Source organism: Drosophila ficusphila, unplaced genomic scaffold (assembly GCF_018152265.1).
Source record: "Drosophila ficusphila isolate 14025-0441.05 unplaced genomic scaffold, ASM1815226v1 contig_791, whole genome shotgun sequence".
NCBI lineage: Eukaryota > Metazoa > Arthropoda > Insecta > Diptera > Drosophilidae > Drosophila > Drosophila ficusphila.
The window spans coordinates 10452304-10476470 of record NW_025064737.1 but is presented as its reverse complement, the minus strand read 5'-3'; the positions used below and the strand labels follow the sequence as shown (position 1 = coordinate 10476470).

Sequence of the window (24167 nt, the reverse complement as noted above, 5' to 3'; positions counted from 1 at the left end):
TATTACTTCTTTATAATTTAATTTATTCACATGACTCACTCATAAAAAAAACAGCACTAATAATATCGAAAAGATAAATATAGAGCGACGTAATAAGTTCACCTTCCAATCAAAACATCATTAGCTTTTACGAGCATAGAGAGCAAATATTAACACAAACATTTGCCGCATAATCACATTTGTTTTGCCAACTACATAAGTATACATATGAGCAATCCCCATCAGCTCGAACAACTCATTAGTTAAATTAGCGAAAGATTGAACTCTCGAAGGAATTTGGATGGCTAAAGTTCATTGCCATGAGGATCGGCAGAGTCTTAAATGAGGTTTATGGACCATTAAAAGATCATCAAGCGAGCGGAGGAGATGAATCAATTTTGGGCAATGGCAATGGCTCAAATCAAGTTTGCGAAATGCTCTCGAATTTGGGTTACATTGCGACCTCACCAGGTGCTAACCCAAAAGCCCACTTAGCCGCTTGACTTGCGCTCCCCCGTTAAACACACCCAAACAAAAACCCGTACTTGAACAGACAGCCGGGGAGCAATTCATAATTAACATAATTGAGGCAGCCGCCGTTGGATGTTTTTGTGCTTTGATGAGCAGAAAGCGATGCCCTGTAGATGATGAGAAAGGAGGCGAAGAGTAGGTTGCTGTTGTGGGGAGAGGTGCCAGTTGCTTTCCAGAGGCGCTTGGCAGAACAACGATGGATGACGACCCATAAAAATACAAGGGGCCCGGATTTGGAGGGAAAGGGGTTAGCGGGCAGTAACCAAGCCACCAAGCACAGCAGCAGGTGGGCGGGGGGTGGTTGCTGGGATGTGAAAACGAAACAATATGTAATTTCTACGCAAAAATGTTTTCTCATGGCCCGCCTGACTGCGGAGGGCGTGACACAACAGCAACAGCATGGAGGAGGAAGCAGTACAAGAATGGCAGGCACAACATTGACGTTGATGTACTTACTACCTACAGTGTGGAATGGGCTTGAGGAATTTTTTTAAAATTTCTGCCAATAAAGTTTTTAAATAATTTATTTTTAATTAGGTACATTGCTGTTATTTATTAAAAAATTTAATGAAACGCAGTTATTAAAAAAGCAAACCAAATCTTGAAGTTTTATATATAATATCTCTTAAATTTATTTACCTAAAAATTTTATGCATTTTGAGCCTTTAAAACCAAACATTTTTACATAGAGACAAGAAAAACGAAAATAAGAAAAATAAATTAAATTAATTCAAAGGTGAGTTCATTGAGAATTATATTAAGCTACTCTGAAGTCAATAAAGAAATGATTTAGTATCAAGTTTCAGAGCATCATCAAAGACTGTGGCACTTAACCAGGGTTACCTGTTCCCTCCAAGTTGACTTACCCGCTGCTTCTGCTGTTACTGCTTTTCTCGAGGGGGTCGAAAGAAAGAATTTCGGTGACCCGGGCTTGGCGGCTGCGACGGCCTCCGCCGGCTGATGACGCTGGAATGTGGCCACCAAGGCTCCCGGAGCTCTTCTTGGGCTCTGCTGACGTCGCAGTTGCGTTTTGTTTTTATCTCGTTCTTTTTTTTGCCTCCTCCAATGCCGGCTTAGTTGTTGCTTTTTGGCTTTTTCTCTGGCCTTTTGCTGCTGACAAAGGTGATGGCAATTTGTTGTTGTGTGCTCTTCTTCGACTTCGCACCTCGCAAACTGCCGTTATTCATTGACGAAGGGCAACGCAAACACAAACACATATTGGGAAAAGAGAGGGAGAGAGAAAAACACAAACACTCAATATTTCAGCAATTCAATCATTCACATATTTTTATTTTTTCTATTTAGCAATTATGCACGAATTATCTCACGGTCAACTGGTTTTTTGGTTTTTTTACTGTATTGTACGATTCGAATTTCGAATTGATGGAAATGCAAATAAACGCGCAACGGGCAGAGAACATTTTCCGGGCCAGAGTAAAAGGAAAAAGAAAATTCAAAACGGCACGCGACGCACGTACTTAATTACTTCGTGTGTGTGCGTTTGTCTGTGCAACAATAACAAACAATATAAAAACTCAATGTCAGAGAGCCACCCACACGAACTGAAAAGTCAAACGGACAAATTGAATTTCGGCCTGCAATTTACGCTTTTAATTAAATCATTAAAAAGAGGGCACAAAGATTACGATTACGCCATTTACACGCCATACAGAGCAAAAGTAGTTGCATTATCAACTAGACGTTCGCAGATCAGCTTGATATTTTAATATTTCTTATGCTGAAGATCAATATTAAGATTTTTTGTATTTTAAATAAACATAAATAACAGATATGATTTCTATACGTGTTTGCTATTAATAGCCAGAGTTCAATGATCCAAAAAAATTTTAATATTTCAGTCTAATAATATTACTTTCTAAGTCTTGATAAGTAATTTTTGATAATAATTTGCCATCAATTTTATTCTCTGTGTAGTAGCAACAGTTCAGTGTTTGTGTTTTGTGGCTCAAAAATGTAATTACGCACTCCAATGCAAATGCAATCGACAGCAAATTACATATTTGTAATTGTTTGCAATTGAACTGCTTTTAAAATCGAATAGCAATTAAATTGTTGCTTCGCAAACACGCACACATAGAAACAGAGCCGAAAAAACCAGACGGACCACTACACACACACAAAGGAACGCTGCTGCGCCGACGCAACCGCGCTGCAGAACTTTTCTGTTCCTCATCGTTGCTTTCTTTTACCTTTGGTTATTATCTATTTTAGCATAATTTCATTCACACACTAGCTTTTGTTTGCATTGAATTAGCCGTGGCGGCTGTAATGCGGTAATTAAACAATGCGGTATTTCGAAACACACGCTGAGAACGAACAACAACACCAACACACACACCCAAGCGGGCCCTTCACGCAGACACTTTTATTTAACACGTAAACAACAACAACGCCGCAACGCCGACGCAACTTATTTTTCCGGCAGCGACGCGTCCGCACACGTCCGCTCACGTTCCGTTTCGAAGAGAGAAATTGAAAACAAACAACAGAATCACTTGTTGCGCTCTTGGTGGTGAGACCGTTGCAAAAGCACCACGAAATGCTGGAAGTGCTGGATATTTGCACACATATAGAACGGGCACACTCTGCTAACCGGCAACATGTTGACAAGCTCGCCGGCATGTTGCTGAAGAATTGACTTCATTTGAATAGTAACAATATTCTTTAATATCCCAACCGCATGCGTTTTTAATCCAGCTAATCTTAACTCCGAATGCCGTAAGCTGTTAACCATTTACTTAAATAAGCAATTGTTTCGCTAAATGTCTTATTTTATAATATCTGTTCATATTTGTCTCGTCCATTGCTAATATACTTTTGTTTTAAATTGTAATTCTTAGATATTTATTTGAAAGAGATTTCTAAAAAGTTTTTAAAAAATTGTTAATGTTAAATTGTATTTTTCGTTTGCTTGTTAATTTTCTAGCCTTTTTTATCTACAAATCTGTGTCTCTTCTCCTCAGCGGATCTTTAAACCATTGTTGCATTTCCGGATCGAAACTTGGATGTATGGTAAAATTGCTTCGACGCCACCTAATCGTGTAAGCATGGAACTGTAATCTCTGACATTGTATTTATCGTAGACACAAACCTCGTTGACTTATACATAAACCACAAGAGGCGCCACTTGCTGGACAGCCAATGCCACGTTGCCAGATCATTTATTTTTGTTCAGGCGATAATTTAAACGCTAAAGTTTTGCGCGCACCGTTATGTCCAGAAATTGTGGAAAAACTGATATCCTTTTTTCTTTTATTTTTAGTAAAGGGCTTCAATAAAATTTTAACCCATCACTCCAAATACTTTGAGTTTTATACCCTTCTGAAAAAGAAAATCCCGACCTTTCCCAAAATATTCAAAGAGATAATAGTTTTTTTTAACAAATTCTTTATATTTGCTTGCATTTTTAATTTTTTTTGTTCTTTTTGTGGGTTTTTTCTTTGTTTTTTCTTTTTATAAAACTTTGTTTTAAGTTGTTCTTTTGTTTGTTTGTTTTTTGCGGGTTTTGTATATAAATAATAATACTTATGGCTAGTAATATAGTAAACGTTTTTCGATTTTTCAATTTTGTTTTGCTGCTGCCGAATGCTGCATCGTCTTTAGGCCAAAACGTAAATTTAGTTAATTGATCTGGTTTTTGTTGTTGTTTTTGGACAATTTCCAAACGGCCAAATGTTGTTCGTTTTGATGCTTTTCTTGTTGTTCTTGTTCTTTTTGTTGTTGTTGTTTTGTGGTGTGGAATCGAAAAACTGCAACAATTGCAACTAACAAAGCTAAAGTTACGCTAATATAGAATTTTTGTTTTGCTTCCGTTTCAAACTTACTTATCTAGGAGTTCGCTGCTGCTCTGCCTTAAAAACTAACAATATTTACACTTACAAAAATTTGCTAATAGTTTTGCTTGCTCATTTGTCATAATCATTGTTCATTCCTCTTCTTCCTTTCGATCTCTCACTTAGTTACGAATTTCTTTATGGATTGCAATTACGTTCTTTATCCTCGATTGCTTGCTTGCTTGTGTGTGTGTGTGTGTGTGTGTGTTGTAGGGAGAAGGAAAAGGGGAGGGGAGGGGGGAATTAGGACCAAGGATTAGGATTATATATATCTGCATGCACGTTCACAACCTGAGCATTTAATTAGCATTTAAGATCCCCCCTCCCCATCCTGGTTTTCCCACCCCGTCTCGTGTCCTTCGTCGATTCATCAATACTGCTTGGAATTGCTAGTGGGCGCCAGCAGGCGACGCGACCAGCACGTCGCCCTCCTCCGCTGGGGATCCTCCTTCGTCGTCGTCGTCATCGTCGTCGTCTACAACTGATACTAACTGCCGACCATGATGTGGGCCGGCTGCTCCAGCTCGTTGTCGTGCAGCCGCGATGCGGCCACCACTTGGCCACCGAGTCCGCTCTTGAAGAGATCCTCGGAGCTCAGCTTGCAGCTGGGCACCAGTTCGGTGAACTCCGAGCCCAGGCCGAACTCCATGTCCAGGAAGCCGTACTCCCAGGTGTTCGCCCCGGCCGACACATTCGAGCTGATGCTGCTCACGTACGACGAGGTGAGCGAGTGGGTGGCCGACGAGATGGTGGACAGGGTGGTGAACGTGGCCGTGGTGGAGCTGCTGCCGCAGGAGTTGCTACTGCCACTCCCACTTCCGCTGCTCCCGCTGCTCGCCTGAACGGTGGTGAAGCTGCCGCTGAAGGCCAGCGTGGAGCCGGAGTTCGAGGAGTTGGAACTGCTGGCCGCCGGCACGGACACCGGAACCGCTGTGGGCGTGGCTGCCGCCGGGAGAATGCTGAACAGATCGTTGTTGTTCAGCGGATCCAGCGCCGATTGCGAACTCAGGCTGAGCACCGAACTCCAGTTGATCGAGCGCGTGGAGTCGTCGTCCGCGTAGCCCGAATCGCTGGTATCGCAGTTGTTGTTGTTGCTGTTGTTGCTACTTGCCACGGAGGCTGCAACTGGCGACTGGCTGCTCGGCGCGTTGCTCGAACTGCTGCTCATTACAGTGGAGGAACTGGTGTTGCTGCTGCTGCTGGTGGCGGGGGAACTGCTCAGATTGCTGCTGCTGCTGTTGCTGCTACTTAATGTTGCAGTTGCAATTCCGCCGCTGGCCGCTGCTGCTGCTGCTGCCGCCGATGCTGCTGCCGCTGCTGCTGTGGTCGTGGGGCAGGCGGGAAAGGGCGTGGCACGACCCGACTGCGACTCCCGAAAGGGATAGTGATCGTAGGGATGCAAACTACTGCTGCTCGTCGCCGTTGTCGCCGAGGAGTTGCTGCTGTTGCTGCTGCCGCTGGCCGTGTTGCTACTCGCACCCGCCGCCAATGTATCACAGTTGCTGGGCTGCGTGCCGAAAGCCCCCGCTCCCGCTGCTGCCACGCCCCTGTAGGCGGCAGGCTGGCTCTCCAGTCGCTCGTGGTAGCCATGCGGTTGCGGAGGTTGTTGCTGCTGTTGCTGCTGCTGTTGCTGTTGCTGCTGTTGTGGCTGGAAACTCAGTTGCTGGTAGTGATCCATGTTGGCCAACCGAGCGCAGTTCAAAACGGGTGCGTAATCCATCTGCTGCTGCTGCTGTTGCTGCTGCGGATGCGGATGCAGTGGCGCTGGCGGGGATTGCTGCTGTTGCTGCTGCTGTTGCTGTTGTTGCTGCTGCTGCTGTTGCTGGTAGGCTGGATGGTATTGCGCCGCTTGTGCCGCCGCCGCTGCTGCTGCGGCTGCCGCTGCCGCCGCCTGCTGGTGGTGCTGCTGCGCCGCCTGGTGCAGCTCCTTGGCTTCCGCTTCGATCTCGCGATCGATGCGCTTCAGCGTGTTGCAGATCAAGACGGAGCGGTAGAGCGACTGCTCGGACACCTGGCGGAAGCGGGAGAGCTTGAACATGGACAGGTTGCGGATCTTCAGCCGCGTGTCCTTGTAACAGCTCCTGTTGGCACTGCACCACCCGCCGGCTCTTCCGTCGCAGCATCGCTTGAGTGGCAAGCCATGAAGTGGCAGTCCGGCGAAGGGAACCACGGGTGCCGACGAGGGCGGCGGACTGATGGGCGAACCACCGGTGGCTCCGGAGGCTCCACTGCTGCAGCCCAAGTCCAAGTAGGACTTGCCGTTCTCCGCACAGCGTATCGTTTGCTGTGGCGCCGCCGGCGGGGCATAGGCTCCTCCTCCTCCGCCTCCTCCTGCTCCACTGGCGGACTCGTAGAACTGCTGCGATCCCACCGCGGGATTCGCGGGACTGCCGCCCGCTGTCGCCCACTGCGGCGGTGCAAAACCACGCGCCTGTTGCGGCGTCGGCGGCGGCGATTGCGTCATGTGCTGCGGTCCGCCGGTGCGCGAGCAATTCTGCTGCGGAAAGGGTTCCGAGTAGTAGTTGGGCTGCCTGCTTCCATAGCCAGGGGCATAGCTCCTCTGCAGCTGCGAGTGTTGCTGCGCGAGTTGCTGCTGCTGCTGGGGATGTGGTTGCTGCTGCTGCGAGAGCTGTTGTTGCTGCTGTTGCTGTTGCTGCTGCTGCTGTTGTTGCTGTTGCTGCTGCTGGTGGGGGTGCGGCGGCAACTGGTGCGGATGGGGATGCGGATGCGGCACAAACGGATGATAGCGCATCGAACAGTAGGTGGGTATGGTGCTCTCCTCCTCCTCGTAGTCGTCCTCGAAGTCATCGTCGTCGTCGTCCAGCTCATCGGCACTCAGCAAGGTGGTGGCCAGGGTGGAGCGGGTGGCAATGCTGCCCCACGGATCACTGGGCACGGCGACCGCCTGCAACTTGGAGATGCAATCGACGGGCTCAGCGGATCCCGCTGGTGATCCCGCCACCACCGCCGAGGCAGTCGTCGTGTTGCCACTGCCCGTCCAGGGTTCACAGGGCACCGCCGAGGCAGCCACCACCTCCAAGCGGGCGATGCTGTCCTCCGGGATCGCCGCACTCGCCGTCGGCGGCAGCGGCACCTCCGCCTGACTCTTCAAGGTAGTAACTTCATGACCATTGCTAATACTTGGCTCCGTTGGCTTCAGCCCATCCATGGATGCCACATCCAGCACGATGTGGTTGTTGTTGGACTCGACAGCTGCCTCCGTTGGCGATTGCTGTTGCTGTTGCTGCTGTTGTTGCTGCTGCTGCTGCTGTTGCTGTTGCTGCTCCTCGAGCGATTCCAGGTAGTTGTTGTTGCTGATGGCCCACTTGTTGGCCTTGACGGGGGGCGGGGCACAGTTGCCCGTGTAGGTGGTGTTGGCATCCTTGCTATCGAAGGTCAGCTCATGCTTCCGCTTGGTGGCGGCTGTTGCTTGAAGACCCATCGCGGAATTCACCTGCAAAGCGAAGGAAATGCGAAAATACGTTTAGTGATTTGCCGCCAAAAATGTAAAGCAAAAGGATAAAGTAATACAGAGAGAAAATCTTTGTTGACTTCTACAATCAAACAATATTATAAATTCTACCATTCTTTGTTCGTTCACTTCGATTTGGGTTTTTCCCTCTGTGCATCATAAATTTCCGCACGGTTCGCACGAGCCAACAAAGGACACACAGCCAGCTAAAAACTTATCAAGAAAATGGAAGTCAGGCAGGGACTTGAACTTCCCCACCAAAACCACCCACCCACAACCCCCTCTCCTCTTCTCTCCTCCCTTCCGCCCACTCGAGCCATGAAAATGAAATGGAAAATGCCAGGCAGCAACAGCAACAACAGCAGTCAAGCCAAGTCGAGGCTGTCTGGCCGTCAGTCAGTCAGTCAGCCACCCTCCTCCACCCATCCACCCACTCTCCACCCCCTCAGAACACCACCCCCTCTTCTCCTCTCCTTTCCCGCTAGCATTGCTCATCAACGCTGCTCGAAATCTTCTTAAAATAAAACGCACAGCAACGGAAAGAGAGGGCAAGACCCCGAGTTTCGAGATTCGTATTCGTGTGGGCCGCGACGATTCTGTGATTCTGTACTATAGAGTCTTCCCATTCCGAGTGCTCTGCTGCCTTCCCATCAACTTCCGCCACATTTGCTGGGCGACTTTCCTCCGTTCTGCTCTTCTTTTTTCAAAACTATTTTTGGGTTTTCGAGTTCTGCTCCAGCCATGATTTTGGATCAACACTGCAATGGCATGGGAACAATGGCAGGAAAGAATTTCCCGGATGGCTCTGTACTCCATAAAAAACAGTGAAGAGTACTAAAATATTATAAGGTTTTTGGTTATTTAGTGACCCTAATAAACTGAGTATTGGTTTAGTTTTGCAAGAACATAATTGTATTAAGAAAATTATGAGAATATTATGACTGCTATTTCTATTGAATCTATACTTGATAAAATATATATTTTATTTATATTTTTTTACATATTCTTACAATTTATGTTCTCCATGATCTTGAGTTGTCACAACTTTTTACAAATTTAATACATTATCGATGATCAAACATGAGCTTTAATAACCCTAATCCTCGGCAAACCACACCACCATCTTCTGCCCTAAGTGCACATCTATCGATCGCTGAATCATGCTGGGGATTTGCGACTCGCAATCCCCCTTCTTTTTAAGAGTTGCCACCCTCCGATTGCCGGCACTCTGCCCAAAATTCAGTGCCCTTCGCCGGCAGTTTTCCCTATTGCCCATTGAGTTCTGAGTTCTGAACATCTGTGCGAACGTCGCTCGAGAAAGGAACGGCCTTTGTGATATATCCATATATCCATAAGGGTTGCCATATGCTCGCATATTTGCCGGTGTTGCTGCTGCTGCCACCGATGTTGCCTGCGATGTTGCTGCTTCTGCTGCTGTTGCAGTTGCCTTCAGCATTGGGGGAATATAGTATAGAATATAATACGAGAGCCCGAACCCGAGGGTGAGTTTTCAGTTCTGAAACGCAGTGTGTTATCGTCATCGAGGTCGCTCGTCGTCGTCGTCGTCGTCGTCGCTGAGTCGCATGTGTTTCGCATTTTTCCCCTTGCCACCCCTGTCCCAGCCCCTTCCCTCTGCCACTCGCCCCTTGGCTTCCCTTGTTTGCCTGTCTGCCTCGGAGTCTTGCCACTGCCGCATGTCTCATCATCATCGCATTTCATCCCTCGTTTCGTTTCGTTTCGTATCGCATTTTGGTGTTCTCGTCTGTGCAGCTGTATGTTTTTGGTTCGGTTCGGTTTTATTTTTGGTATAGGGTATAGGGGCTGGAGCGAGTCTAGACAGGCTGGCCTGCCTGCCTGCCTGCCTGCCGCCTGATGATGATGATTTGCCCTTTTGGGAGCGAGCGTCTTCGCTTGGCTTTGCTTTGCTTTCCACGCAGCGAGAAGTTGAGTTCTCGGAATCCAGAAACAGACAGCCCTCTGCTACCCATTGCCATTCCTCTCGAGGGCTGACTCATTGCTTATCGCCGCTGTTGTCGCTTTAAAGGCGAGCCGCGCACTTATGGCTCATTGTTCTGTTGACAACTGGTCGTATGTGTAATGCGGCCGAAGCTCGTTGCGCATACGCCGTGTTCGCTCGAAAGCTGCACCACAAAACCAATCAGCTAAAAGCTCGCCATCCCAATCCAAATCAATTCGCATCAGCAGAGCTTCGCAACGGGAAAAACCTAAGCGAACATCAACCAAAATACAAAAAAAAAAACACATCAAAACAACACACAAAAAAAAAAAAAAAAGGAAAAAGAAGAAAACTTTCTACGCTAATTTTCGTTCGAATGGAGAAATGCTGGCTTGTTGGCTGTTTGGCTGAGTGGCTGACTGGCTGGCCATCATTATAAGCCGCAACAGCACAACAACACAACAACAGGCAACAACAACATTTATACAATGCTGGCCATCATCTTGGGACTGGCTCACTGCTGATGTTCATGATGATGATGATGATGGTTTTCGAGCTGCGTTCGCTGGCAATGTTGCTGGAAGTTGAATTTTATTGCCACACCAACATCACTCAGGCAGTTTCGAAGCGGCAGCAGCAGCAGCAATACACAAAAGCCAGTCCCCCCGTCAAGCGTTCGTTGCTTTTTACCCACCAGCAACATCTACAGCAACAGCAACACTAACGCAGCAATAACAACAGCAACAGCAGCAGCAGCAACAGCAACTGCAATAGCAACAGCAACAGCAGCATTTTACGCTTCGCCAGCAACTCGTTTCAGCTGGCACTGGCAGCGGACTGAAAACAGAAAAGCTGAAGAGGAAGGAGGAGGGGATCGGGGATCGGGGACTGGGGATTGGGGCTCCGACTCTGGCTCCGACTGGCTCCAAATTGACGGGCCGAGTCTAAAGCTCGCACGCAGCGTCGCTGCAGTTGTTGCTGCTGCTGCTGCTGCTGCTATTGCTGTTGCTGCTGCAGTAACAACAACAACAACGAACGACAAACAACAGCAACATCGTCGCTACCTTCAAATTCCACAATATTCAAGTTTCAGGTTATGAGCCAACCGAGCAGCCAGGCAGCCAGGCAGCCAGTCAGCCAGCGAACAGAAACCAACCCAACCTGAGACTCGGAGCCAGTCATCGTCGACGGCAGCAACACCAACAACAGCAACAACAACATAAGCAATAGCAACAGCAACACGAAACGAAATGTTTGCCCGAAAGCCAGAGCCAAGAGCTAAGAGCCAGAGCCCGGGACAACGGCAACGGCAACAACAATAACGAAACGACGTCGTCCGCTGGGGGATACAATGGGCCAAAATCGAACTTTAAGTGGTTTTTCATATTTCCCCACTCTAGGATATAAACTAAAGAAGCTAAATATAAAACCTGCAGATCAGAATAGAATTCATAAGCAAGAAACCATTATTATTAGGTGCTTTAAATTTAAAGTAAAATGGTTCTCATATTTGTAGCGCATATAATATAATATAATAGATATTATATTACAGATCATAAATGAAATCCATAAGCAACAAACAGTTTGGTACTTAAAGCATTATTTATGAATAAGAAATAGCTCAAAATAGTATAGAAAACGAAATAAGATATTATTATTTTCAGGCATACTATTTCTATTCGTATTCATTTTTTTAAAAGATTCCATTTACAAAAAAAATGTAGGTATATTTTACTTTTATCAAAGTATAAGTTTCTATCAATTGAGCTCTAAATTTGCGTTACCAAAACTTCAACATTGTTATGACTGAGTATTTTGTGTTTCTAATACTAATCGAAACTCATCTTCAGCATATATTTTTTCCGATCAATAAACCCCTTTTCGGCCCACTGTGCTCGCTTGGCTCTCGAGTCGACTTGCAGGCATTTAAGTCGGTCGCCGTTGTCGCTACCTCGAGTGCCTGGCTCTGTGGCTCTGGCTCTTTGGCTCTGTGGCTCTGAACCGCCGACTTACTATGGGACTCTGGCTATAACTCTGGGCTCTGACTGCGACTCTGGCCCGGCCCGAATCGACGCGGCCCGGCCCGATCCACGCCACTCCGGTCGGAGCGGGTCTGGTCTGCCGCCGCTCTGGTCTCGGGGCCCCACTTTGAATTCTTCGGCTGGGGCGCACAGCACAACGTGCGATACCAGCGAAACGAGCCGCACACAGCCAGCCAACTAAGAAAGACGAAAAAAAAAATACAAATAAAAACCGAACCGAACGACGTCGAGAAAAAATAACAAGTAGAAGCAAAAAGCCGAGTTTCGGTTTTCGAGCTGGCTCTTAACTTGGTCTTGGGTTTGGGTTTGGGTTTGGGTTTGGGCTTGGGTTTAAGCCGCGATCTCCGCCAAAGCAATTTAAGTGTACGAGCCAAAGAGGAAGAAGAAACTTTGGAAACATAAAAAAGAGCGCTCGGTTCGAGAAGACGACGACGACGATGAGGCATAATAAAAAAAATTACCAGCCAAAGCTGGGGTTCAACCGAGTGAAAGATGAAGAAGAAGACGTACAAGAAGAAGAAGAAGAAGAAGAAGAGGCAGAAGACAGCAGCGGTCTTCTGCGCTGCTCATCATAATAAAAATGAATTGAATTGAAGACGAACCACCCGCTCGAGCTCTCCGAGTTTTCTCATCCGATGGACGTGGATGTGGATGTGGATTTAGATGGGAAGAAGCTCGAGATGTCGGCGATATGGTGGCTCGTCGTCTCTCGGCGTTTCCCATGCTGGCTTAGTTATTTTTCCCTCCCTCATGGTGAAAACTTTGAATGCAAACACCCACAACAATAACAGAGCGCCGAGCTATTTGCTATTTGCTTATAGCGGCACATGACGATGTGGGAACGGAAAGATTCCCGAACCCGGCTTCTTCCCACCACTGCGGTTCAACTTCCATAATTTCAACTGCAGCTACTTAGCATTTCTAATATTCGTACGGCTTTTCTCTGCCACAATTAAAAAATGTTTTCCAAAGTTACAAATTCCTTCAAAAAATAATAGTTTTAAAATGACAAACGTTTTGTATATCCAGTTAGTATCAGTATATCATCAGTTTTAGTTATAGTAAATTTGGTTTCAGTTCTGTCTTCGTATTAGTTAATTATGTTTTTCTAAAGCTTAAACGTTTTTGAAATTTAAATGTTAATACAAGATCTTTGAATCTGATAGATATAGTAAAAGGTACAATTTAATCAAGCCAATTTGATTGTAGTAAATACATATTTAAATAGTAATACCTTATGGAATAAATTATGAAAATTCAAGTTAAGATGAATTGTTTTTTTTTTTTTTTTAAATATTATAACGGAATAAGTTTTTGTACGAAAACATGATGTAAGGTTAGGTGAAGGCTTTGAATTGGCCTTGCTTTGGGGTTGGGGGTAAAAAGTGGTGGGTGGTGGGGGGTGAGCAGTGGGTTGCGTTGTGTGAGGCAGACTTTTTTGATGTGCGCATATTTTGCGTCGGCCATTTCATGTTGCCGCACCACGGAGTTCGCCGCACGACTGACAGACAGACAGAAAACCCCCGATTCCGATGCCGATTCCGATACCCAGTCGAGTTCGAGTCCGAGTCCGAGTCCCCGTGTCGATGTGGGGCCGTCGAATTGGCAGCAGCAGCAGCAGCAGCAGCAGCAGCGGCAGCAGAGGCAGGAAGCCACGGCGGCGTCGCCGTCGACCAAATCAGCTGTTTTTGGCGAATTAGAGCAATTTTCAATGCGCGCCGCTTTGCCGTTTCTGTGTGTGCCTGTGTGTTTGATTTTTTTTCACTTCTCTTGCGGCTTTTTGTTGCGCTTCATGTCGAAGATTTATAAGCAGCGACGCCGGCAGCGAAGTTGGCATCGCAATTGGTGACATTGAAAATTTGCAAGGCATCTCTCGCTCTTGCCACTTTGCGTACGTGTGTCTCTGTCTGTTTGCGAAATGGGGGAACAGCTGACAAGCATACATTATCCACATGTGGGGAGGCCCAACTGGGAGTTTGGGGGGAAAAACCCTCCCCCCTTCTGGTTAAGAATGGTGACTTTTGGTCAATGAACCATACCTCCCAACTTCTCCTCCTTCGAGGCAGCAACTCAGCTGTTTACGCGATGTGCAGAACCCGGCATTTCGTGAAACGTGAGGCGAGGCGAGGCAAGTCCCTTCTTCCAAATCCCAACTTTATCCCAACTCCATCCAAAGCCATCCCGTTCCATTGTTAACCGCCCAAGGGTCGCTCGAGCCTTCTACCTACGGTCGAGGACCGTAATCCCTGAAAAGGATGCAGCGCATTAGACACGCCAGTGGGTTCGGGTTCGGGTTCAATTTCTGTGTTGTTTTTTCTAGGACTGCAGCACTCACTTTCTACCTGACCATCCCGAGCGATCCATCAATATGTCGTTGCGACTGTCGAGACTTTAAGGACGAATTCGACTGTGATTGAACCTCTGCCAAGTGCCGGGGGGAAATGATATGGGATTGCAATTGCCAGGAAATCAACCTGTTGGTCGATTGATGGCCCAGCTAATAAGAATTCGTAAGAAAAGAGGTCCGGTTAAAGCCCATTTGATGGTGGGAACTCAATTTGATTCGAGAAATATTGGTATCAGCTCAGGTAAACATGGTAGCTTGTATTAAAATAATATATTCGCATCCAAAACTTAACTATACTAAACTATGGGAATCTATTGGATAACATCTTTACATATAATATTATACGACACACATTAAAACTGCTGTTTTTGGTACCAGCTTAGAAACCATTGCATCACATCTGCTTAAGCCATATGTTAATCCTTTCTACGTCTTAAATCTACGATCATCCTGATCACTTCGAATGAAGATCCCCTTCTGATGATTTCCCGGAACTGTAGTTGTTCCACTTGCAGCCCAACAGGCAATACAATCGACTTGCCAGATAACCGATGATCACAAGCGAATCATCATCGATGATCATCGGCATGCTAAATTTTTGCCGTGCGACGCTTATCAACCAGACCAGCTGATAAGACAAGAGAACGAGAGCGAGCCGCGCGAAGAGAGCTGAAGCCAGGGCATTGCGTCAAGTGCGCTAATCGGTGGCTCCGAATCGGAACCAGGGCTACAGCCGCCAGCAACAACAATTGCCGTTAACAATTGCCGGAGCGACAGCACACTGCGCAAATTGCACGTCGCGCAGTGTACGAGGCACCAACAAAAACACCAACAGCTATCAAGGCGTACGTACGTACGAACATTCACCAAGCCGCTTGGTAAACACAAAATTACAAAAAAAATACTATGGAAAAAACTGTCGGTATATATGTGTATACCGAAAATATACACACAGCCCCAACCAACAAAGACTCCACTCCACAGCAACGTACATACATTCGTACATCCACATCCAATGTTGCTGACTCGACTCACCGCATACATACAGACGCACGTATATATGTACGAGCGAGAGAGCAGAGCCGAACGACCGACACACGAAGTACAGTCGCACAGTTAAAAATAAAGTGTGGGACTCGGCAACGGGGAAGGGGAGGAAGAGATGGCAAGACAGAGAGAGCAAGAGGCAGGCAGGCAGGCAAAGAGAGCGAGCGAGGGTAAAACAACAAGGCGAATGCTGGTAAATAATGATGATGGAACCAGTGTGCTGTGTATATGTGCTCGTCCGCATGTGTGTGTATACTGCACAGTAAAATTTCATGTATTAAAATCGTTCGTTTGTTCGTGTATATGCATGTACACTGTACAGGGTAAGAGCTGCCATCGCTGGCTCTGTGGTTGTTGTTGCTTTTGCCGCTTGTGCTGTTGATAGCGAGGGACGTAATATCGCAACTTTTGCCGTTCCAAAAGCACGGAGCCAAGCAAACGTTCGTTCGTTCGTTGGTTCGTTCGTTCGAGTTTAATTTTGTAGTACGTAGCAGGAAAAAAAAGAAACGACGAAAAATAAATGATGGCGGCAACAACAACACAGCAGCGACGTCGACTGACTTGGCAGTGTTGCGTTCCGATTTTTGTTGAAAATATTTTTGTTTCTTTTTGCGTTTCGAAAACACACTCAACGAGCTGGGGAAGAGAAGAATGAGGAACAAGAAGAAGAGGGTTTACGGCGACCGTTTTTCTAGTGCGTTTCGCTTAGAATGGCAAAAACCTCCAAGGGGACAAAGAATCCCACCCCAAAGCACCCATCATAACGCAACCCCCCACTTTGAGTAGTGTGGTGAGTGGTAAGTACGGCCTCGCACGCTCGATTTAGCGAAGGTTGCCGCTTTGCTAGCGTGGTGGGATAACGGATGTTGGATATTCGTCGGATGTCGGACAACGGTCGCAGCGTAGCGCGCGCAAATTCACGTAGTTTGAATCGCTTTCGGCTTTGGACTCGCCAGCGCAGCGCCACAAAGCTAACGGATCGAACCAAGGTTGGCCCCTGGCATTTTCCTACGGCACACTGCATGAGGCAATCGAAATGAGACGAAAGTTTCGAAGTATGCCAAAGACTTTATAGCAATCTATGTCAGTTTTTAGGAGTATTATATTCAGTATGCTTAGTTATACAAATTTTATTCATTGATCTTATAATTAAAGTCCTTATTTTGATCTGCAATCACAAAATATATATAAAGAAAATGTGTTTCGTTCATGCCGATCTTTAAAAATGTATAACTAAGATAACTGGATATCCAACCAAAATGCCTTTAAAGGCGCACATGTGATCTAATTAATGTACGATCTAACCCATGACTTCATTCATTCCACTTCCTATCTTATTTGATCTTCAATTTTAAGTCCTATCACGGTAGAACATCCGTGTCCTTTACTTAACGGTTCCATGGTTAACGCTCTTTAAGGACTGCCCTGCCGCTTTAACCCATGTCCGCCCACGAGCGCCCAGCCGTGACTATGACGCCAACACCCGGACTCCCGTACTCCCGTTATATTCCGGCTCTGCTTCGATACGGCCGCCCACACATACAGACAACACAGCCCCGCTGGCAGTCCCCCCTTATAACACCCTGAACTGTTTATAAAATAACCTTATTTCGCACATGCACACTGGTTTTCGTTGTGCTTGTGTGTGTGAGCTCCATCAGCGCCCACGGGGTTGGGCGATTCCTCCTCATCCAGAGCCACCCAACCACCCTCTCTCTGTTTTTACCCCGTCTCTCTTTGGCACTTTATGCCTGACATTATTATAATATTATATTCTTTATAATAATGGGTTGGCAGCACTGGCAGCCGAAAACCACCTACAGCAATATACCAGCCACCCAATCACCCATCCACCCGACCATCCTTCTTCTCCTCCACTCCTCTTCACTCTTCACTCTTCCCTCTTCCACATCCTTCGCCTCATCTCTAACCCCTCTCATCGAATCGAGTTGGCGACCCTGCGCAGTAAAGTCGAGCCGGCTTTTCTCTATCGTACGACCCTTCACACTCCGATATCCCCGTTATAAAACCGGCCCGAGCCACCCACTCGGAATACTCCTCGTGTGTTGGGTGTGGTGAGATATGCCGTGTGACGTATAAAAGCTAAAAACGTTGGCAAATATAATGAAATTGGGTGAAATGCTATGCCGCCCACCGTCCCCCCCATTAACCCCCCCAAGTTCTGGCATAATAAAGCCTACGAACAGGACGAGGAATACGCTGGGTTTTGGGTGGATTGATGATGGTGGTGGTGGTGCTGCGCTGCTGTCGACGCTGGTGGTGGTGGTTTTGGGCCATCCACTAGTATGAAAACCACTTTTCCAATTGCACGTACACCACTACGTGGGCTGAGTAACAGAGAAAGAGAGTGCGGAAGAGCGAAAGAGAGATGGAATGCTTTCCACCACTGCACCACCTTCCCCTTTTCTTTTTTTTGTTGCCATTTCCAATTGTTGTTGCTGCCGAGTGGGTGGTTGGGCGGTTGTCAGAGAGAACAGCAATGAGAGAAATGAAAATGGAAGCGAGGACAGGCGAAGGTAGGACGAAAAACATTGCACGGAGCAAAAAAATAATCATAGGAGGATTTAAAATGTGAGTATATTTGTGATATAGAGTATATTTTTTGATTCAGATTTCTTTATATGCTGTTAAATAAACAAGAACTAATACAAGATTATAACTAAAGGAAAGTTTCTTTTAGAAAATAAGTTCTTCAACAGCTTATGTAAAAATCAAATCAAATCAATTAAGAAAACGTTGTTGAACTATAATACTTTTAAGTGATTCCATCTCAGAAATAAAACCCTGAATAGTAATCCTTTTTTTGAAAGTGTACTTGAGTGGGTGGTGAATTGGGGTGGACCGTGCGGTGGCTTGCCAAGGGGGCAGCTAGCCTTGCTCTGTCGCTGCCTCTGCCCTGCTCACGATAACTTTAATTTGGCTTAATGGAAATTTTCGCCGGCGCTCTCGTTGTGCTGTTATCCTTAAGCAAACTCACGGATGCTGCTCCTTGTATTGCTCTTCACCTACACCACCACCTCCTCCACTGTCTTACTTTTCCAACTGGCCATGGTCCATGGTCCATGGTCCGAAGTCCCTGGTCCGCGTGTTAAGTAGGTGACGCAACCGCAAATTTGCGGCTGGCGATTTAATAATGCTAATGGTGTGCGTGTGCAAGTGCATTGGTATAGTTGCCCATTGCACGACGCTTAGTTGTTGTTGCTGTTGTTGCTCTGGACCGTCTGTGAGACACGTCATCATCTCGGCCGTCGTCGTCGTCATCGTCGAACCATTTACGTCGTCGCCAGCCGGTAATTCCCCGAACCCATAGCCATAGCCATCGCCATCGCCATCGCAATCCCCTCTAGGTGGTGCAAACAAGTGCAAGTGATGCGCATTCATTGATAAGATTTCGTGCCACAACTCACCGCTGCCGCCGCCGCCGCTGCCGGCAGCTGTCTTTGTGCACTGCTGCCCCGTGGATGTGTGGGCATACATTAAGCCAAGTCAAGACCGCGTTGCCATATAGGTAAGCTCGGTGCGAGCAAATCTTTCAATCGGTCAACGGGGGACCCAAAGAGCCAGAGCGAGCTTCAATGGCCTGCATGGACAAACTTGCCACGCTCTCTGCTGTGTTGTGGTCAAACAGCTGTTAACGACTTGCAATGTCATGAGCGATAAGCACACGTTCTGAAATCGCCAGCGATCCACCTTCGAATCCCTTAACTAGCCAACTTGGGGTTTATTGAACCCACCGCTTACGATACGCTCTTATCTTGGGCTCTGAACTTAACCCTCGGCGGCCAATCGAAACTCATTAACAGGGGGCTCGGTTTTATGGAGCTAATACAGCCACGGGAATACTAATTAATGGGCGACTACCGAAAAGATATTATGAATGTGCAACGATAAGGTGATAAGTAATAAAGTTAAAAGTAGAGTAGTAGTAAAAGTAGTAACTATTTTAAAAAATCCGTATTGCCACTAAAACTATCTGCACCTTTATCCCACTAACAACTAATTCCCTCGGGGTAAGTCCCCAACTAAAAACTCCTGAACTTATCCGAATTCTTCTCTTTTTCACCTGCGGGACACAAGTCGTGACTGGGACCCAAATTGCTCATGCGACGTGGTGGCAGAGCCGACCCCTTCCTCTTCGGTCTTTTGTTTACATTTTTAGAAGACTGGCACCACAACAAACGAAAGGAAAAAAAAAAAAAAAAATTACCAACTCCTCCTTCCTCTTGTTGTTCTTTTTTTTGTTTTGTTATTTGATTATACATTCCTCATTGAGCAATTTGCGTTTTCGTGTTGCACTTGACCCAAGGAGCCGGCAACAAGTTAAGATGCGAGGCCAAATTAAGGGAGCCAGAACATCCAAGGATAATGGTATTAATGGAGCACACACAAACACAGACACACACACACACAGGGCCTTGGATGCGGGGTTTAAGCCCCCTGAAGGCATTTATTTTATGGCTGCCCCAGACACCAGACATGTGTGTGCGTATCCTTCCTTCCCCCAACTCGCACTCACACAAACACAGACACATACTCATGCAAATATGGCAGCGGCTGCAACCAAAGCGTAACCAAAACCAAACCAACCAAGTCGCGATTTTCATTCATAAAATCGAAGAGCCAAAGAAAATGGGCAGCGAAGGAGGCTGTTGGCGCTGCGCAGTTGGCGTCGCTGCCTCTGCTACCAATAACTCAAAAGGCGCGCGCATTTCAGCGCACTTGTGTTAATGTATCTGAAAGTGAAATCACCAAAGGCGGCCCGCTGCCTCTATATATCCATGTATCCGTGCCATGCCGGTCCGGCGCCAACTTCAAACTATTATTTGCCAAGCCACGCGGCCAGTGCCTCTGCTTCAGTCGCTGTCTCAGCCTCAGTCGCTGTCGCTGCCGCTGCCTATGCCGCGGCCGGCGTCGCTGCCTGCTCAATTAAGTGAATTAAGTCTCGTGCCGGAATTTGCACCACCCCAAAAACCCCAAACGAGCAGGCGAAACGACGAAGAGGAACGAAAACAACAACATTCAGCGCACATAACCATAAAGAACAATTAAAAAAGCAGAACAAGAAAGGAATAAAGATAAGGCGCAAAGAATCAAGACTGCAACGAACGGGAAATGCCCTTTGGCTTCGGAAAAGGTAAACAATCAGTGGAAAGGTGTCCGCTGCATTTATCAAAATGGATTATTGTATAAGAGTGAAAGGTGCCAAGTTGGGTTTGTAATTGTACTTCCTCTTGAAACTCCAACTTCCTCAACTCAAAACAGCACTCGTAGAAACAATGGTGTTTACAAAAGATTACTTGAAGAATTGACATCTTATTTGATGTTCTTCTTTATATTGGTTCAAAGCCAAATGATTTCTAATTTATATCAATGATAGAGATACATATGTGGTTTTGGGGATGATGAGATGGCACTTTTCTTGGTACTTATCTGAATCCTAACTATCTTGTACCCTTGATAATACATATTTCTATTGGTTTCTAACTCTTAGTTTCTAAAACTCTATCTTTTAAAGAAACTGTTTTTACTAAGAGTTCATTTATTATCTCCAAAATTGCATAGTTTCCTTTAGCGTAAGCAGTTTTTGCCAAGCCAATATTTGTATCTTATACTATTCTGATATTAGAGATCTACCAAATCTAGAATTCGCATGCAATTAGGGGATTCCCACTATGTATTTCCGTTCCACCAACTGCCCGGCAAATTCACCATGACCTAAGCGCATTGTAAAACTTTTCTTTACTGTCGAAAGAACTAAGAAATTAATACGAGCTGCTCCGCTGCCGCCAACGAAAGAGAAAACGTAAACAGAGCAATGACGCTGACGCCGACGGCGACGCCGAAAAGTTTGTTGCTGTTTTCTGCGGGGGAGCTGCGGCAAAGGACGGGGGCAAAAGATGGAAGGGGGATGGAGACGGGGCAGAGAGAGCGAGCATGAGGGAGAGCCGAAAAAGAGCGTTTGCATGTAATTAATTAAACGGCCCCAAAAGTCAGCTGTCTGCTGGCGCCGCTTCTGCTGCTTTTCTGCTGCTGCTGCTGTCCAATTGTTGCGTTGCATTAGACGGAACGCAGCGGCTTAGCCGGCGACAGCGACGTGACAGAGACGTCGACGCGGGCAGCGGCTATTTAGCATATTGTGCGAATGTGTGCCAATAGATGGCGCTGCATGATGCCAACCTGCCTGGGCACAAAGTGCGAGGGAGAAGGACTGCTAGCTCAGACTGTTAATACTGCACTGAAAAACCGTCAAGTGTTTGTGCTAAGATGTGGGAATTCCACAATCACCTAAGTTAAAATGCAGTTTACATTTTACAGGCATTGGTAAAGGTTCAAAACCCAATCAAAGTTAATGATTATATGGTGAACATGTGCAAGAAGTAAAAGTATCTATTTCGCAAGTAATCTACCAACCATTTAATTTAAAACCTCAAGATTGTTCGGCTAAAAATACATTTCGAATGAAATTAATTAATTGGTTCGTTCAATATAATATAAGTAATGGCAAGGGTATATTATTTGAAATGACTGGTTGGTAACAAACAAAATGAATCTGTAACGGCAAGTGTTATATAATTGTTTCAAGCATTACCCAGCGTAGTGTCACCTCATTTCTTACTGTGTTTTGGCAAAGGTGGTGTGGGGTTAAGGGGGCACTGGCCAGCCTGCTGGCTGCACGTGCAACTTGTGCATTGTTTACATTGCTGAATGGCAGCAGCCGCCGAGAGCGAGCATTGTTGCTGTTCTTGGTTTGCTGCCATGTCCCTTTGTTGCTAACCTTCCTTTGCTCCTCGACTCTGCTCGCATTATCCACCACCTAAGTTTGCATGTCATGCCCAGAGCACCAGCACCAGCACCACCACCATCATCGTCATCATCATTGCCACCACCCACTGAGGCAAACACCCGCCCACGCATTGCCAATAAGCTGGCACAAACCACATGTTGAAGCTACGCGCATTTCGCAAGACGGCGCTGCAGGTGCGGTGTGCCACCTGAGAGATTCCCCATTTCGCGGAGGCGCAACCCTTAGGTCGCCTTATCAATCCTAAGACGAACTTCACTTGCGGCAAGTTCAAGTTGCTGATAAGTCAGCTCTGGCATTTTGGAATTGGTTGGCGATGCGCCTTTATCTCGCTTATACTTGAAACCTTAGACGGGATTTCCCGAAATATATTTAAATGATTTGGGAAATTACTCGAGAGTTTTTTTTTTAAAAGCAGATTGCTCCCAGTTTTGCAGATCAAATGAAGAACTTGAAATTGGAGTACGGCATACATACTTTCTTAAGGAGAATAACTTACGTTTTAAGAACAGTAAAAATATAATTAAAATATAAAAAAAATAACTATTTTGAATATTTGTAATCTAACTTATATTTCTAGTTTTCAAATCAATCAGTTCAAAGTAAAACATCCTACTATAGGGAACTCTCAGCTCTCTTGACTAGTATCAAAAATTGATCATTGCAATTAGATACATATTTGAGGTCTCAAGGAGTGCTATGTTATAGATATATCAAGTTAGAAATAGCTCCTTTCGTATATCCTAGATATCTTGTGAATATGTGGGACTCAATCCTTGTTGGTCATATGGGACTCACCTCAGTGCACATTTTCGGCTGGGCCGTTCTTAGATTCACAACGTTTATATCCAAATAGATGGAAAACGAAAAAAAGGTATTGCGTTGAAGTTTTTTGTTCAGGGCGGTACGATCCCTGTCAGTCAGTCACTGGGCGGCGTTTTTGGATCAGAGGGCGGCCAGCAGGTGTCCCGAAGGGAAGCGGGACGAGCAGGCGTAGGAGCGGCCCAAAGCGGCATCACAGAACTTGGACAACATAGCTGGCACTACTAGCACTACTATCAATCTGTTTGTTCACTATTTTTCAATATAATTTTCCAGTTGGTTATGCTTGGCACCGAACGTTTTGCACTTTTTCCGGGAATCAGTGTTCCGAGTTGATAACTTTGAATTACGCGCGCTTGGCGAACGGCTGGCGTTTACGTCGTTTTCGAATTGGAGCTGACGGGCGGGCACGGAGCGATTGGGCGACGTGGACCTCACAGCGCCGTGCTGAAATCACAAATAAAACGCTCGGCGCTCAAGAAGCAGGCAGCAGGCAGCTCATGGTAGAATATGCTTGAGGTAGTCGCGTCGGATCATTCAGTCCTTTAACAATCACTACAACGAGTGTGAGTGAAAGGGTGTTTTTCGGGGAGTGCGACAGAAACAGCAATAGAGTGAGTTGTCTATATGCGGTGCATGGGGTTTAAACTGGCCTGTGCTACAATGAGTGAGAGAGCCACCCGAACGTTAACGGACTGAACCTGAATCCGAACGATTTGTAGTCTTTCCGACAGTTATTCTCTCAGGCACGCACACCACTGCCAGTAAATGCACCCCTGTACGAGCGCCGTCATTGCGCTATGCGTGAGTGCGAGCGAGAGCGCTGCACAGGCTATCTCGCTCCCGCGACCCGCACTTATGTAAAAAGCACTGAAACTGAACGTGTTTGTGGACGGCAGCGGGGGTGAGAGCGGCGACGGGAAGAGGGAAAGAGCGACAGAGCATACAAAGGCATTGCCAGCTGCGTGTGGGGCCGAGCGGAGTTGCCAGCCACCAGTTTTCAGGCCAGCACAGCAACGCAAAGCAGAAATCCCAAACAACGAAACATCAAACTACGAACAGCGAAGCGAAACGTTGTGCAAACCCAAAGTAAACCCAAAGTTGGCCCGCCGGTTCGTTCGGTTCGATTGTGGGAGCGGGTATTTCAAAGATACAAGCAGCACTGGCGGCGTTGCCAGAGTTCGCCGCTCGATTTGAAAGTCGATTGGGATTCTGACATTTCGGATAGCGATCGGATGGTTTTTGAAAACTGCTAGGGTTGACTAGAAACTTAAGGTGTGGCGATACTCATTG

At 46.5% G+C, this 24167-nt stretch overlaps 2 protein-coding genes across 4 annotated transcripts in view; both read right to left on the bottom strand.

Annotated features, from left to right (window-relative positions):
• Positions 1–1426, bottom strand: part of LOC108102024 (cadherin-87A) — a 59623-nt gene extending 58197 nt beyond the window's left edge. Inside the window, exon 1 of the mRNA XM_017206626.2 lies at positions 1377–1426. The gene's annotated coding sequence lies outside the window, so the exon portion shown is untranslated. The remainder of the gene's footprint in view (positions 1–1376) is intronic.
• A 3010-nt stretch (positions 1427–4436) lies between these two features.
• The window catches only part of LOC108102039 (hormone receptor 4), a 46977-nt gene continuing 27246 nt past the window's right edge, over positions 4437–24167 (bottom strand). The window contains exons 1-2 of one of the 3 annotated variants that reach the window (XM_017206661.2): positions 22851–23351; positions 4437–7818 (exon numbers count right to left, since the gene is read on the bottom strand). In XM_017206661.2, coding sequence (XP_017062150.1) covers positions 4852–7818; positions 22851–22862 — 2979 coding nt within the window. In that variant the 5' untranslated portion in view covers positions 22863–23351 and the 3' untranslated portion in view covers positions 4437–4851. Of the gene's footprint in view, positions 7819–7947; positions 8128–22850; positions 23352–24167 lie in introns of those variants that run through there. The other 2 variants (XM_043209108.1, XM_043209107.1) reach the window with 2 other exon arrangements.